At 60.1% G+C, this 14,279-nt stretch overlaps 2 protein-coding genes across 2 annotated transcripts in view; one reads left to right on the forward strand and one right to left on the reverse strand.

Annotated features, from left to right (window-relative positions):
• Sorcs2 (sortilin related VPS10 domain containing receptor 2) overlaps positions 1 to 14,279 on the forward strand; it is a 241,080-nt gene that overhangs the window by 102,658 nt on the left and 124,143 nt on the right. The window lies entirely within an intron of this gene.
• On the reverse strand, positions 1,500 to 3,068 carry Psapl1 (prosaposin like 1). Its single transcript, XM_090344120.1, has one exon. It carries the CDS (start codon positions 3,066 to 3,068, stop codon positions 1,500 to 1,502), a length of 1,569 nt encoding a protein of 522 aa, XP_090200246.1.

Consider the following 14,279-nt stretch of genomic DNA (forward strand, 5'->3'; position numbering starts at 1 on the left):
CTTGCGATACATCATCATATTTCCCCCCAGAAATAACCTCATGGGCAACGCGCACCTCCCCTCTCCACTCCCTGCACTGCTGCTGCATTTGGCTGGAGCCTAGGAGGTGCAGGCCTAGGTCAGGCCCTGTTCTTCGGGGTGGGGGTGGGGGGCTCCTGAGAGGACGCCGCTGCTCATGTTCCACATTTAGGGCAGATGGTGAGATCCTGGGGCTGGCTGGAGCTCAGAGCCAGGCGGAGAGCCCGGGCTGCCTCGGGCCTGCTGGCCAACGGAGACCACACCCAGCTACGAAGGGCTTTCCCAAGGGCTGCTTGTGGGGTTCAGTGTGTAGAAAAGAAAATGGGGTCACCGTTTGGTCCTCCCATCCTCTTCTTGTTTCTCTTCTGCCTCCCCCATCATCGCCCCTCCCCCCCCCCGTCCTGGCCTGTGGGCTGGACGTCTGTCTCATGTTTTTCTGTGGACTCAAAAGAGGCATCTCTGGGGGACTGTGTAGCTAGCATCTCTTTCAGCTCAAGTGGCCCTGAAACTGCTGGGTGGCTCCTGCGCTGGCTCTGCTGGCTCTGGGGTCCCTCCCTTTGGCCTTCCAGGGCTCTCCAGTGTTGGCCACAGTAGCCGATGGGAAGGCTGGCCCGTGTGTTTCCCGTGGTGTGTGAGACCCTGGTGCCAGCTCAGCGCTGGGCCTGAGAATGAGGCCTGTGTCAGCCAGGGCTGCCCGAAGGGCTCGCTGTGCGCTGGACGTCCACACAGCGTGGCACACAGGCTGGCAGCCCGGGGAAGCTTCTCTTTGGGGGTGAGGGGGTGAGAACCTCAACAGAAGGCTGGGGGGACAGTGCACCTGTGGCCCTTCTGGAGAATCAACACAGCCAGTACCGCCAGGAGAGTATTTGTGGTTTATGCAACTATTGTACAGCCAGGTGCCCCGTGTAATCAGCCACCCCTTAATGGGTTTGTTGATCCCAGCAGAGTCCACTGAGATGACACAGTGTCCTGTGTTCCTTCCCACAGATCAGAAGGAGGCTTTGGATGGTGGGGGAGGGTCACAGGCCACAGCCACTGAGGCCACGGCTGCTGAGGACCCCACCGAAGCTGTCCCAGGCTCTGCGCTGTCCATTTCAGTCTCCTGATCTGGGGCACACCCCAAGACATTGGCTCGGAGCTGGGGCAGCTGAGAGAGCCAAGACAGCCCTCTCCTCCCCTGTAGTGAGGCCTCTGGCTCTCAAGTCTAAGCACTGCTCTGGGATGGTGGCCAAAGCCCAGACTCCCCTCAGCCGCCCCCCCCTCCCTGCCCCAGAAGATCTCAGGTTGGGCCGTGGCCAGAGAGGCCGTGGCCTCTTCCCTGCCCTGCCTGCAGCAGGGTGGGGTGGGCGGGGCGCACTTCTGTTACTTCTGGTCCTTGGGGGTTTCCACAGGGCAGGCCGTGGGCCGCTTTCTCCCAGCTGTGACGTGGGATGGCCATGGTTCCCCCCCCCCGAGCCCTTGCGGGCTGCCGTGGTCCACGGTCACGGCTGCTCCCTGCCGTCGGAAGGAAGCACTTTCCACACGAAGCGCCGGCAGTGCTGCAGGGCGTCGCACAGCTCCGCCGCTTCCTCGCTCTTGCACCAGAAGCTGGGGCCCAGGACACACTGGTCGGAGCCCAGCAGGGCGGGCCTGGCGCCGTGGCAGGCCCCTAGCTTCTTGCACACTACGGTGGGGTCCATGAGGAACTTGAGGCTCTCGATGAGCACTGGCTGGTACTGGATGACGAAGCGGTTGCACTGTACGAGGTAGGGCACGGGCAGGATGCTGCAGCCGCCCTTGAAGGCATTCAGGATGTCCCGCTTGGTGGTCCTCCTGTCCAGGTTTCGGGACGAGACCCCCAGCAGGTTCTTGCAGGTGCTGCAGAAGCTGCCCTGGTCCTCTTCGTCCAGCAGCAGGGAGGGGGCGCCGTCCTGGGCGGTGGGTAGAGACCGTGCCTGCCTCCGGCTGCCGCACAGACGCAGGGCCGTGCACACCTTCTCGGGGGTGACCCTGGTCACCAGCTCCACCAGGGACGGGCTGTAGGTGTCCACCAGCCTGACACACTGCTGGACCACGGACGCGGGCAGCATGGTGCACACGCGCTCCAGGGCGTGGCTGATGAGGGCCTCGGTGCTGTTGGTGCTGAGCCAGTGGTCCACCTGCTGGATCACGTCCAGGCACACATCACAGGTCAGGCCCGACTCCATCTGCAGCCCGTTCTTGGCCGGCAGCGCCAGCTCCAAGGAGGGGACCCCGTCCACGGCGGCCAGTGGCCCGGACCAGTGGGCAGGGCCCGGCCTGTCCTCACAGAAGCCCCCCTCCCGGCAGATGTCCCACGGCCGGAGGAGCAGGAGTCTCTGCTCCGCGGGAGGTAACAGCCTGCGGATGTAGTTCTGGCAGAGGGCCATCAGGCCGGGCCCCAGAGAGCCACACTGCCCCGGGATGCTCACCTCCTCCAAGGTCACGTTGGGCCCCACAGTGTCCTGGAGCCTGGAGATGAGCCGGACGCAGTCTGCACACACGGCGGCCCCGGGCGGCGATGGTGAGGGGCGGAAGCTGAGGGCTCCTTTAGCCATGAATGGGGCCACCACCTCCGACGCGGCCTCCTGGGTCAGCGGCGCCCCCGGGGCCGCCAGCTTCCGCTGCAAAGGCTCGCACAGGGTGAGGGAGGAGCAGACCTGGGCCGGGGCGCTGGGCTGGCCCCTGGCCAGCATGCCCAGCACCACGGGGCTGTGCAGGTTCACCATCCCCTGGCAGCGGGCCGCAGACTCCTGGCCGGACAGCCAGGCACAGGTTTTCATCAGGGATGCCAGGATGTCAGACTCGGTGGCGTTAGGGTTCAGCCCATTGCCAGCAGCTTCTAGCACGTCCTGGCACAGGGTGCAGGGCAGGGAGCGGGCGGTGGGCTTGCTCCAGATCGCCTCTTGGCAGTGTTCCACGGCCCCACACCTTGCCGCCGCCTGCAGGTCTTCACACCACACCTGGGGGCCCTTGGCACACTCCTGGGGGCCAGAGATTGGGCCGGCCGCTGCCCCCAGGAGGCCGGGCAGGAGGAGCAGGGTACACAGCATGCTCACCGTCGCCGGTCCGGTGCCCTGGGCTGCCAGGCTGCCGTATAAACCCAGCTTTCCTCCTAGCCAGAGTAGAAGAGGCAGGGTGCCGCCTCCGTGCCCCGCCCCGCCTCCACACCCGCCCAGCCTCTGGACCCCAGTCCTGCCTTTCCCACTCCTCCCCGGGGCAAATGCCTTCTGGCTGGGCTTCTTTGTAAACCTAGCTTCTATCAGAGTGGCTCTCAGCTCTGGGCCCCTGCTCAGATTGCCCTCCTCCCCCTGACCTGACCCAGCCGTGGCAGGGCTTAGGCAGGAACCAAGAGGCTCTTTTCCACCTTGTCTGGCCCCCCAGAAGTATGTGTGAGGCCCCCACACACACGGATGCGCCCCCGGAGCCACTCTCTCCTGTTCTTGTTCTGAGAGGGCAGAAAGGCATTCTGCCCCATTTGCTGAAGGACGGAGAAAACTCCCAAAGTGGCTGAGCTTCACTTTTCTTCCCTGCTTCTGCCCCTTCCCTCTCTCCTTCTCTGCCTCCCTTCATCCCTCTCTCTCCCCCCTCCCTCCCTCTGCCTCCCTCCCTCCCTTTCTCCCTCCCTATGGTACTGTGTCTTGCACTTACTAGGCAAGCACTCTACCACTTGAGCCACACACACAGCCCCTCTTGGCTTTTAGCCATTTTTCAGGTAGGGTCTTGCTTTTTTTTTCCTCCTTGAGCCGGCTTGTACCTCAGTCCTCCTGATCCCCAACTCCTCAGCTCCCTGCCCAAAGGGGCTGGTTTCCAGTGTGGTTTCACAGTCATGTACCTGCCTAGGGGACACGTAGGTTTCACTGTTTAGGGGGTCAGCTGCTGAACCTCCTCTTTGCCTGTGAGAGAAATGGGCTCTTGACCTCACACTATGTGCGTGAAGGTGGCTCCTTCCCCCTCCTGCCAGTGTCTTCATTCTGGAAACTTCTATCAAAGCCTGAGTTTGGGCTGGTCCCCAGGAGACATGTTGAACATTTCCTGATGGTTCAAATGCACAAAAGGAGTTTGTTTTCTGGTTGGGTCATACGTTATCTTTATTTTTCATTCCTTGGTTAGGCAAGTGTGTAGCGCTGAGGAAACAGACACAGGTGTTTGCCGACAATTCCGGACTGGCCTCACCCTTGCCTGATTGCCGCGTGGCTCTCCACCTCCGCCAGGCTCCCCCGGGGAGTGGACGGGTCAGGGGCTCGGGGTGGGGGCTCTGTGGGGCCCCTGCATGCCTTGGGCATCCACCCCACGCGTGGGTGTCGTGGCGCAGGTCCTTGGCTCTGGTGGCAGGAGAGCCCGCTTCCAGCTATGTGGCCCAGTGAGCTAGATGGCTATGGGAATGTCCAGTGGAGCTTGCCAAACCCTCTCAATGACTTCATGGCCTCCGGTCCCCGGAGGCCAGGGAGGAGACAGAGTCCACTTTCAGCTCTAGGGAGGAGGCAGCCAGCTCTACGAGTTCCTGCGGAGGTGTGGCTGGTGAGCTGGTGTCTTATCTAGATGTGGCCAGGGCAGGCCCTGCTGGCACACTTCCACAAGTGCCCACGGGATCCCGTGAGGACCAGGGCCCAGGCCGGGGCTGAGGGAGGCCCCACCCTGGGGAGGGGGCCAAGCCTGCCATGGCGGGCAGCCCCAGCTCGTCCCTCCAGTTTGTCCCTGATCCTTTAGGCCCACACGTTCCAGAACGTTCTTTCCTCCCCATCTCCTGCGCCTAGCATAATGGCTGCTTATTAAGTGCATCTTTGGCACTCAGTAGCTTTGCCCTGTGGCTGCGTGGGGTTGGTGAAGCGCCCCCCACGCCGTGTCCACAGACCTGTCCTGACAGGGCAGGACAGACCTGTCCACGCCGCCTTGATGGCGTGGGGTCCTCTCCGGGTTGGGTTCGGACGAGGTGCCTGGGAGCCCAGCGTCTCCCCTTCTCTGTCGCTGTGGCACAGCCGGGTGGGGTATGCCTCCCCTTTGCAACGTTGGGGGACCGAGGGTGCCATACCTGCTTTGATTGGGGTACAGTTGGTTCTCTGGGCTCCTCGTGGTACAGCTCAGTCCCGACACTCGCTCTCCATTGTTCACGTGGATGCAGACGCAGCCCTAATGGGTGCCTCCCCTTTACACTCTCCAGCTCGGTCTTCACCTGGACCTCTGCCCAAGCAGCTGTAAACAGGGGCCTCCTGCGCCCCCTCTTCAGGCCTGGCTGTTTGCTCCAGTGGCTTGCAGACCACATGAAGGCCCCTTATTCAGGACCCACCTAGGGAGCGGCCCAGTGGAAGGTGTGGAGTGGAGGGACTGGATGGGGGTGCCTCGCTCTCCAGACCCTCCTGGGGAGCCCCAAACCTCCAGTCTTGTCCAGCTGTATCGAGTTGAATCCCCGGCACCCGTGCCCTTCCTGGAGGCCATGCGTTGGGGACTGAAGGTTTTGGTGGCTGGCCCCATCCTGAGGGCAGTGGCGTCACTCAGATGAGACCCAAGGGACTCGTTAATAGAGAAGGGCGGTCACTCAGGAAGTCCTCAGTGCTTGAGAAGCTCTGTGCCAGGAGCAGGACGTGAGCACAAACTATTGGGATGATGGGGCCATGGAGGATTATGGCGTTTTGTTTTGTTTTGTTTGGGGTGGGGCATGACTTCTCAATTAGAAGGTAATTGTAAAAAGAATACAAAAAAGTCCTCTGTACCCCAGATATATCTCTCCCATTTGCTTAATTGTTCTTCCCACAAGCCCTTCCTTTCTTCTCATCCATCCTCACCCACCCACCCCTCACCCATCCATCACCTACCCATCCTGCCATCCATCACCCATCCCTATGTCTGTTCACACACACACATATTTAACTGTATTTTCCATAACCCAGCAGGTGTTAGTGAAGACGTTTTCTCTTTTGCCTTATTTGTCCACTGACTTGACATTAATTGCTGGGGTTTTAACTCATGACCTGTACTTGCTGGACAAGCACACTAGCGCTTGAGCCCGAGTCCAGCACTATTTGCTTAGGTGGGGTCTACGTCTGTACCAGGATGACAGGCCTGAGCCACTGCCACCGCCGCCCACTTCATTATCCGTCTGTGTCGTGATCCCTGCCCCGTCCCTCCCTCCCAGTAGCTGGGGTTCCAGGCGTGACCCTTCCCAGCCAGCCCTTTTGCCCCAGTTCGTCAGTGTGTCTTTACTAAAGATGTGGGCCCTCTCCCTCGTAATCTCAGAGCTCCTGTCAGACTCAGGAATGGAGTGTTGACACAGCACTGCCCTCCACCCTCGCCCCGTCCAGGCTCTCCTCTCCTGGCAGGTGCAGCTGCCCTGTGCTGGCTGAGTATCTCCCAGGCTCTCCTCTCCTGGCAGCTTCGTCATCTCCACTTGGAGACCTGGCACCCTCGCTTGTCTTCTGGGACGTGGGACACAGGCCGCTCCTCTGCCGTGCGCTCCTACCAGGAGCCACCAGGCCCCCTGGCCTACTCAGTCAGAAGAGGAGAAGGGGCGGGAGTGCCGTGTGGACCCACCACCACCAACCCAAAGCACCGACTTTCCATTTCCTGGAATTTGTTTTGATGTACAGTATTTTAAAATGTTCAGAGTGGTTATGCCTTTGGGGTCCTTCCCTGAGTATCCTGCGTTAGCCTGCCTCGTGTGCGTGTGTGTGTGTGTGTGTGTGTGTGTGTGTGTGTGTGTGTGTGTGTGCCTAGAGTTCTGGATAGCTTATCACGTCCAGTTCTATTTTTTGATCGAACTTCCATAGATGGGAGACGCCATTTGTCTCTCTGAGCTCACCTCACTTAGCGGGAGTTGTTCTAGGTCCATCATTTCCCTGCAGAGACCTAATCTTATTCTAATGCGAGTAAAACCCCATTGCGTATCTGTACCCCATTTTATTGCTCCACTTTTCCATTGTGGGGCAGCTGGGCTGTTCCGTCACTTGGCTGTGGTGAGTAGTGCAGCTGGGAACATGGACACACGAGTGTCTTTGCCTGTGATGATCTGGGTGGATGCCCAGGAGTGGTGTGGCTGGGTGGTGGGGAAGGTCTGCGTTCAGCTTTGTGAGGAGCCTCCATGCGCCTTCCCGAGCGGCTGGACTCGTTTACATCCCCCAGCAGTGCGCTGGGCTCCTTTCCCCACATCCCCACCCGCATTTGTTGTTTGAATTCTTGATGTTGGCTGGGGTGAGATGGGATCTCAGAGTCATTTTGATTTGCATTTCTTTTATGGCCGGGGATGTGGAGCACTTCCTCACATGTCAATTTGTGATTCTTGCTTCTTCTGAGAAGTCCCTCCTTAACTCCTTCGCCTATTTATTAATTGGCTAGTTAGTTTGGGGGAGGTGTTTGTTAGTTTTTTGAGCTCTTCGTATATGTTGATATTAGGCCTTTGTCAGGTAGATTACTGATGAGGATTTTCTCCCAGTCTGTGGGAGAGCTCAGTGACTATGACTTCACTGTACAGAAACTGTTTTTATTTTGCTGGAATCTCATTTGTCAAGTCTCTCTCCTACATGCTTTGTCCCTGGGACTCTTCAAAAAAAATTCCTACCTAGGCCAATAAGTTCTAGTATTTCTCCTACTACAGTAGTTTCAAAGTTTCAGGTCTGACACTGACGTCTTTGTCCACTTTGAGCTGTACTGGTGCCTGGTGACAGATAGGGATCTTCTACATATGTCTGTCCAGTTTTCCTGGCACCAATTATTGAAGAGGCTTTTTTTTCTATCCTGCATCTTTGGCTCCCTTGTCAAATACCACATAACTAGGTATATGGCTTCTTTCTGGGTCTTCTAGTCAGTTCCCTTGATCTTCAGGGCTGTTTTTGTGCCAGTGCCATGCTGTTCTTGTTGTTGCGGCTCTGTAGTAGAGCCCAGGCTGTGCCCCCCTAGACTGTGAAGGCGAGGAGATCACAGAGGCCAGGGAGCTGGGGCCGGAGGCTCAGCCTTTGGGAACTCCTGGCCACACTGCAGGCCTTCGTGTGGCGGGCGTCACAGGCACGAACCCTGGACCCCAACCCTGGCCAGACATCTCCTGCCTTCCACAGACATGGGGTGGCTCTGCCTCCCCCCAGAGTCCCAGGCTTCCCTGGGAGTTCCCAAGAGCTCCCCCTGCTCCAAGCCATCTCCAGGCCTGGTAGCCGCAGATCTCAGATCTTCGCAAGTCTCACTAGGTCACCCACGCTGGGAGTACAGAGGCCGGGGCGGGGGTTGGGGGGGGGGCATGAGGTTGTGGGAAGCCCAGGGGGAAGCCAGAGAAAGACGAGGCGTGCTTACCACGGTGGAAAGGGGTCGAGCAGACAGCAGGAGGCTTGTTGACTGCTTTATTTTCCTATGGGTCTGCAGTCATCACTTCCGGAACACCTGCTCTGTGCCCAGGTCTGTGGTAGGCACTGGGGACGTCTGAGTTAACAACACAGACAGAAACCTCATGCTCCCAAGGAGGAAGCAGAGATTAAGCAGCAAACAGAAGTGTGATAACGTAGAGGAAAATGGTGGGTGAGACCGGAATCCTGTAGGTTGGAAGGGAGGAGTGTTGTGTGGCCAGTGGAGGCCTTGGTGACTCAGTAGCATTTGAGGGCTTGGAGAAGATGTGGGAGAAGCCGGGGGGGGGGAGGGGGCAAGAGAGAGTTTGTGTGCATGTGCACATGCGCAAGTACACACATCAAGCAGGGGTCTCATGGCAGGTGGGGAAGGAAGGGAGGGGAGGGGGCTGGGGGAGGGCAGTGTGGGAGAGAAGAGGGGGCCGGGACCTTGGACTTCAAGTCTGCCAGGTGTTTGAGGAGCAGGGTTTGCTGCTGGATTTCTGTGGGTGGTGAGGGAAAGTATGTGGGACCACAGTGGACTTTTGGCCTAAATTACTGGGAAGACAGGACAAATGGATCCAGGAGGACAGACCGGTCCAGCTGCCATTGTGACACCAGGGGAGAGGCAGGTGCCTGATGTGGGATGAGGAGAGGAGGGCGGGTGTGGGCACAGAAAATGGGGCCACAGCTGTGGGTGGGGAGAGCAGGCAGGGGCGGGGGAAACCCGCCCTAGGGCTGGGGTGGCAGTGGGAGCTGAGGGCTGACAGGCCAGGTGAAGGCCTGGAGGGCGTCCTGGCAGAGGCTGCAGGTTGCATTTGAATTCTGAGGTCAGAGGCATCAGGAGAAATGGCAGGTGGGCCTGAGGAGGTAGGGAGCCTGGGAGGGGGGGAGTCCCCAAGTAGGGCGAGGCCTGGAGCACCTGTGAGCACCTGGCCCACAGGCAGCAGGAGAGGGGCGCAGGAGAGAGTCGGATGGTATTTTGGGGGGGGTGGTCATGGGGCTTGAACTCTGGGCCTGGGTGCTGTCCCTGAGCTCTTCAGCTCAAAGCTACCGCTCTACTGCTTGACCCATGGCACCACTTCCAGTTTTCTGGTGGTTAGTTGGAGATAAGAGTCTCACGTACGTTAGTGCCCGGGCTGGCTGTGAGCCCGATCCTCAGATCTCGGCCTCCTGACTAGCTAGGATGACAGGCGGGAGCCAGGGTGCCCGGCTCACTCTCTTGATTGGGTTGCTGCGGGCTGGGAACAGGTCCTCCCTGCTCCACCCCGCTCTGACCTTTCACCTCGTGTCAGAGTCTCTGAGACCTAGCCTCGCCTTGGGGTGCCAAGGAAGCTCGAGACCTGGAGATCCCAGAAGTGGCAGCTGTCTGCTGGCCCTGGGTGGCAGGGCCGGGCCAGGCTCTCTGTGCTCTGTCTTTTCTCCCCCTTTCTCTCCCCTGCTCCTTCTTCTCTTCCCCTTGTCCTGTGCTTTCCTCTTCCCTTGCGGAGGATGGCAAGCCAGAGCGGAGAGGAGAGGGAAGGGAGGCAAAAGAGGAAAAGCAGACAGAGCGCTCGGCCTTGGGCTTCTGACCCCGTGCTGCAGGCAGCCTGGGGGCATCACGCCCCTCCCCCAGCGTCCGCAGCCCCGTCCGTCCGTCCGTCCGTCCGTCCGTCCGTCCGGGGTCCTTTGCAGTGTGCGGGGCTCTGCTCCAGGCCCCGCTCCAGGCCCCCACTCCAGGCCCTGCCCTAGCTCAGGCTGTGGCGGGCTCCTTCACCCTCCTTGACGTTTGGTGCCTTGTACCAACCTCTGTGCCATCCACACAGCTTTCTCTCATATGTCCGTGTCTCCAAGCGCCCCTTTTTGTGAGCGCTCCAGAGCTCCCTTTTGGGAACCCCTCTCTGGAGTCTTTGGAATCCTTCCACCCTTTTAGGGTGCCTGTCTTTGGGAGAGGTGGCTCCGCTGGTGGGCGTCATTTCTTGTGAATGCCAAAGGTACGCACTGCGGATGTGGGCGGGTGCCAGCCAGTCAGTGCGGGAGCCCTGCTCAGCTACCCTCTCTGTTCCCCAGGACAGACCGAGCCTTCTCCTCTCCCCCTGAAGGGCCCAGAGCTACGGGGTTGGGGGGGCAGTGTCTGCTTCCCTGCTGTGAAGGCCCCAGGCCTTGAGGAGGTGCTATGAGCATGGCGCCCGCCCCCTCCCCGCAGCCCCACACGAACGCCCACACCAGGGCACACAAGCATCACCAGTGGCACTGCCAGGCCCGGCTCACAGGACCCACCATGGGCCTTGAGTGGGCAAGAGGTGGACACCAGGGAGTGGCCATCAAGATGTCTGAATATCAAGTCTACAGGTTGGAGACCTTTCCCTCTGGGGAAACTGAGGCATGACCTTGGATGTGACATGTCATGCCAGTGCACTAGTTTTCCTAACTTTCATCGGGCATGGCTCTGTGGCCTGGCCAGGGCAGGTCTGGTCTGCAGGGGCTCAGCAAAGCCCTGGCTCCTTCTTCTTGGAGCAAGAGTGGGGCCTAGGTGGACCCTGCCTTGTGGTGGGCATGGGGCCGTCTGTGAAGAGGCCAGCGTCCTCTGCTCCTGCAAAGGGAAGAGGGCCTGGGACTCCACGGTGGGCAGCGTGGAGAGTAGGGGGCAGGGTCCCTGCCTGGTGTCCTGAGGCCTCTGTGCCTTCCCATAGCTGTGGACCTCAGGTCCTCTCCATGCGTGGAGGGGGTCAGAGGAGGGAGGAGGTCCAGGGCACATGGAACCCTCAGGTGGAGTGCCCAGCGTAGGCGAGTTCAAGCTGGAGTCCAAGCACAGGCTGCTCGTCCCCACCCGGGGCCTCAGCCGGCCTCACCCCTGCGCCCTGCCCCCTCTCCTGCCTGCTGGCTTGGTGGCCCTGCACGGGTCAGGAGGAAGCAGCAGGTGTGGGTGGGGACAGGGACCCGAGCAGCGGTGTCCACCCTGGCTGAGGAGGAAATCCCCCCTGCCGGGACCCAATCTCACACCCACCGTGGCCGCCCCCACCCAGCTGGCCACGGGCCACGCCAATTTTGCAGGGCCCCTCTGACCCAGGTGGAAAAGCTGAGTCTCAGAGGTCACACGGCTTTCCTGACCTCCAGCCTGGCGTGCCTCCTCTTGTGTACGTCTGTAGTCTCTGCCTGCCTGCCTTCCTTCCTTCCTTCCTTCCTTCCTTCCTTCCTTCCTTCCTTCCTTCCTTCCTTCCTTCCTTCTTCTGTTCTTTCTTTCAACAAGGCCTTGGAGCCCAGGCCGGCCTCAAACTCACAATTCCCCGAACTCAACCTCTCAAGTGTGCCACGCCGCACACATGTTGTTTTTAATGCACAGAGAGATAGGCACACGGGTCACCAATAATCCAGCCACAGAGGGGCAATGTGGCTTTCCAGAACTGACCTCAGTGTCCTTGCCCACTGGGCGGCAGAGGCCCACTCGGGGCTGGGGCCCTGGCTCTGGGCGCTGGCCTGCAGGGCACCGCAGCTCCCACACCAGAGATGGAGCCGGGCTTTGAAAATGTGCAATTAGGAAACAATTCAAGCCACAAGAAACAATGTAACCCACCCCGACAGCCTGTTAGACAGATGCTGGCCTTGTGCAAATGCTTTGCAGACGCCTGGCTTGTCCCTCCCTCCCTCCTTCTTCCCCTCCTTTCTCTCCTCCCTCCCTCCTCTCTCACCTTCCTTTCTCCCTGTCTTCTCACCCCCTCCCTCCCCCCTTCCCTCCCATTCACTCTTGGGCTTGGAGTCGCCCTACTCGCTGGTGTCAAGTCCTCAGGAGATGGAGGACAAGCGCGTGTGCCTCCCTGCTTCTTCATGCCTGTGCCCTCAGGGGCAGGCCTGGTCCCTCCCCAGGGCTGGTGGGCTTCAGCGTGGGGAGGCACAGTGTTCCGTTCCCCGTCCAGGCACCCTTGGCCTGGTGCTGTGAGTCAGACCAGCCCCACCGCGTGGCACACACGGGAAGCAGGGGTCAGGGTGGCCTCCCAGGCCCAGCAGAGCCACGGCCTGCCACCGAGTTGTGTTGAGTCTAAGAGCTTTGCCTCCCTCCCTCCTTCCTTCCTTCTTTTCTCCCTCCTCCTCCTTTTTCTTCCTCACTTCTTGCTTTCCCTCCCTCCCTCCCTCCCCCCTCCCTCCCTTTCCCCATGGTTTCCTTCTCCTTCCCCTTCCTCTGTCCTCCCTCCTGCCCTCCCCTGCTTCCTTTCCTTACTTCATCTCCCTCTAGCATTCCTTCCCTCCATCCCTCCCTCTCCCCCTTCCCTCCCTCCCTTCACACTTCCTTTCTTCCTTTCTTCCCTCCTTCCTTCCTTTCTTATTCCCTTTTCTCGCTCTCCCCGTCTTTCCCCCTCCTTCCTATCCGCCCCTCTTTCTCTTCTCTCCTCTCCTCCGCTCAGCACCTTCTCAGAATCTTGAAGTAGTCTAGAATTTGTAGACTAGTGCGACTAGAGCCGTTCTGGGCCTCCTCCTTTTGGGTGGACCTGGGTGAGCGGCAGAGGCGCTGGCCGGGTCTCCTGGGAGACAGGACAGTTGACTTCCTGGGGTGGCTGGCAAGCCAGCGCTCTCACTGGTGGGCCTGCAGCCCAGGGGAGGGAAAAAGTTGGTGTGTTTAGGGCCGATCACCCCTGGCTGTCTCCATTCAGCCTTTGTAGCTGGGTGGGGTGGCAGCATGCTGTCCTCTGTGTCGCCTCTGTGTCTGCTGTTTTGTGTCACCCTCCTCACCTGCCCTGGAGGTCCAGGCCTGGGAAGATGAATTCTGGTTGTAACCAGCCATCGCTGACCTGCAGATCTGCAGCCCCCCCTCTACAGATCCACCGGCCAGCCACTCTCCCATGGGGACCTCGGGAGCCACCCTGTCCCCAACCCAGTCCCCCGGGAAGGAGCCAGCATGGGCGCAGGTGGGCATGCGCTGGGGAAACACCCAGTTGTTCTTGATCCTTGAATTCAGAATTCCTTGCAGCCACCCAGAGAACAGGCAGGGCTGTGGGGGCAGCCACGCCATCCTGTCCACGGCAGGCAGGGCTGTGGGGGCAGCCACGCCATCCTGTCCACGGCAGGCAGGGCTGTGGGGGGCAGCCACGCCATCCTGTCCACGGCAGGTAGGCCGAGTGGAGAGGGCAGGGCACTGAGTCACGCATGCCCTCCTGGTCTGTGCCCACAGGACTTGGTGGAGGCATTCAGGGCCTGTCCACCTCTGACCCAGGGCAGCCTGGTGGCCCTGGGCCTCCTCTGGCCCCAACTCGAGGCCCCAGGCTGAGCTCCGCACACGACCACGCTCTGGAACTGAGCCTTCCATGCCCGTGTGCCTACCACATGCACGGTGCTCTCCCTCCTCCTGTTCCCTCCTCCCCATGTCCTTCTCCCCGTTTCCCGCCAGGGGAGGTCACAGCTAAAGTTTTCCAGAACCTTCTTCAAGATGCTCTGGCAGAAATGTCCAAGAGAGCTGGAGAGAGGTGATGGCAGGTCGTAGAAAGCCACGAGGCAATCAGCGGTGCTGTTCATCCCCCAAATTAAATTATGCATCATTTCCTAGTCCTTAATGAAATAATCACTGCCTTCTCATTTTCCCGTCTACTGTGAAGGGACTGGCTCCGATCGCAGACTAGGAAAGGAGGCTGGCGGCCCCGGGCCGGGAGCGGGAGCCACTGTCCTCTGGACCCCACGCCAGCGCGCCAGTCGCCTCCGCTCGCCGCTGCCCTCCTGGCGGCTGGCATGAGCTTCACCTCCAGGCTGCCAGCCTGGTTGCTCGGACCCCAGACTCCAAGGTGGCTGTGGAGTCTGTAGGATTGGTGGGGGAAGCGGGCCCAGGCACTCGGGATTTTATGCCCGCAATGGAATCACGCCCCAGCAGGCAAGTCTACAGGACCAGGTGAAAAGGCGATGGAATCATGGAGTTTGTGCACACCCAGAGGCCATGTGGAGAGAGCAGGCTCAGGACAGGGCGTCTCCCAGCCCCTGTGTGCCATCCTCATGGAGAATGAA

This window comes from Megascapheus bottae, chromosome 13 (assembly GCF_031878675.1).
Source record: "Megascapheus bottae isolate mThoBot1 chromosome 13, mThoBot2.hap1, whole genome shotgun sequence".
In the NCBI taxonomy this organism is placed as follows: domain Eukaryota; kingdom Metazoa; phylum Chordata; class Mammalia; order Rodentia; family Geomyidae; genus Megascapheus; species Megascapheus bottae.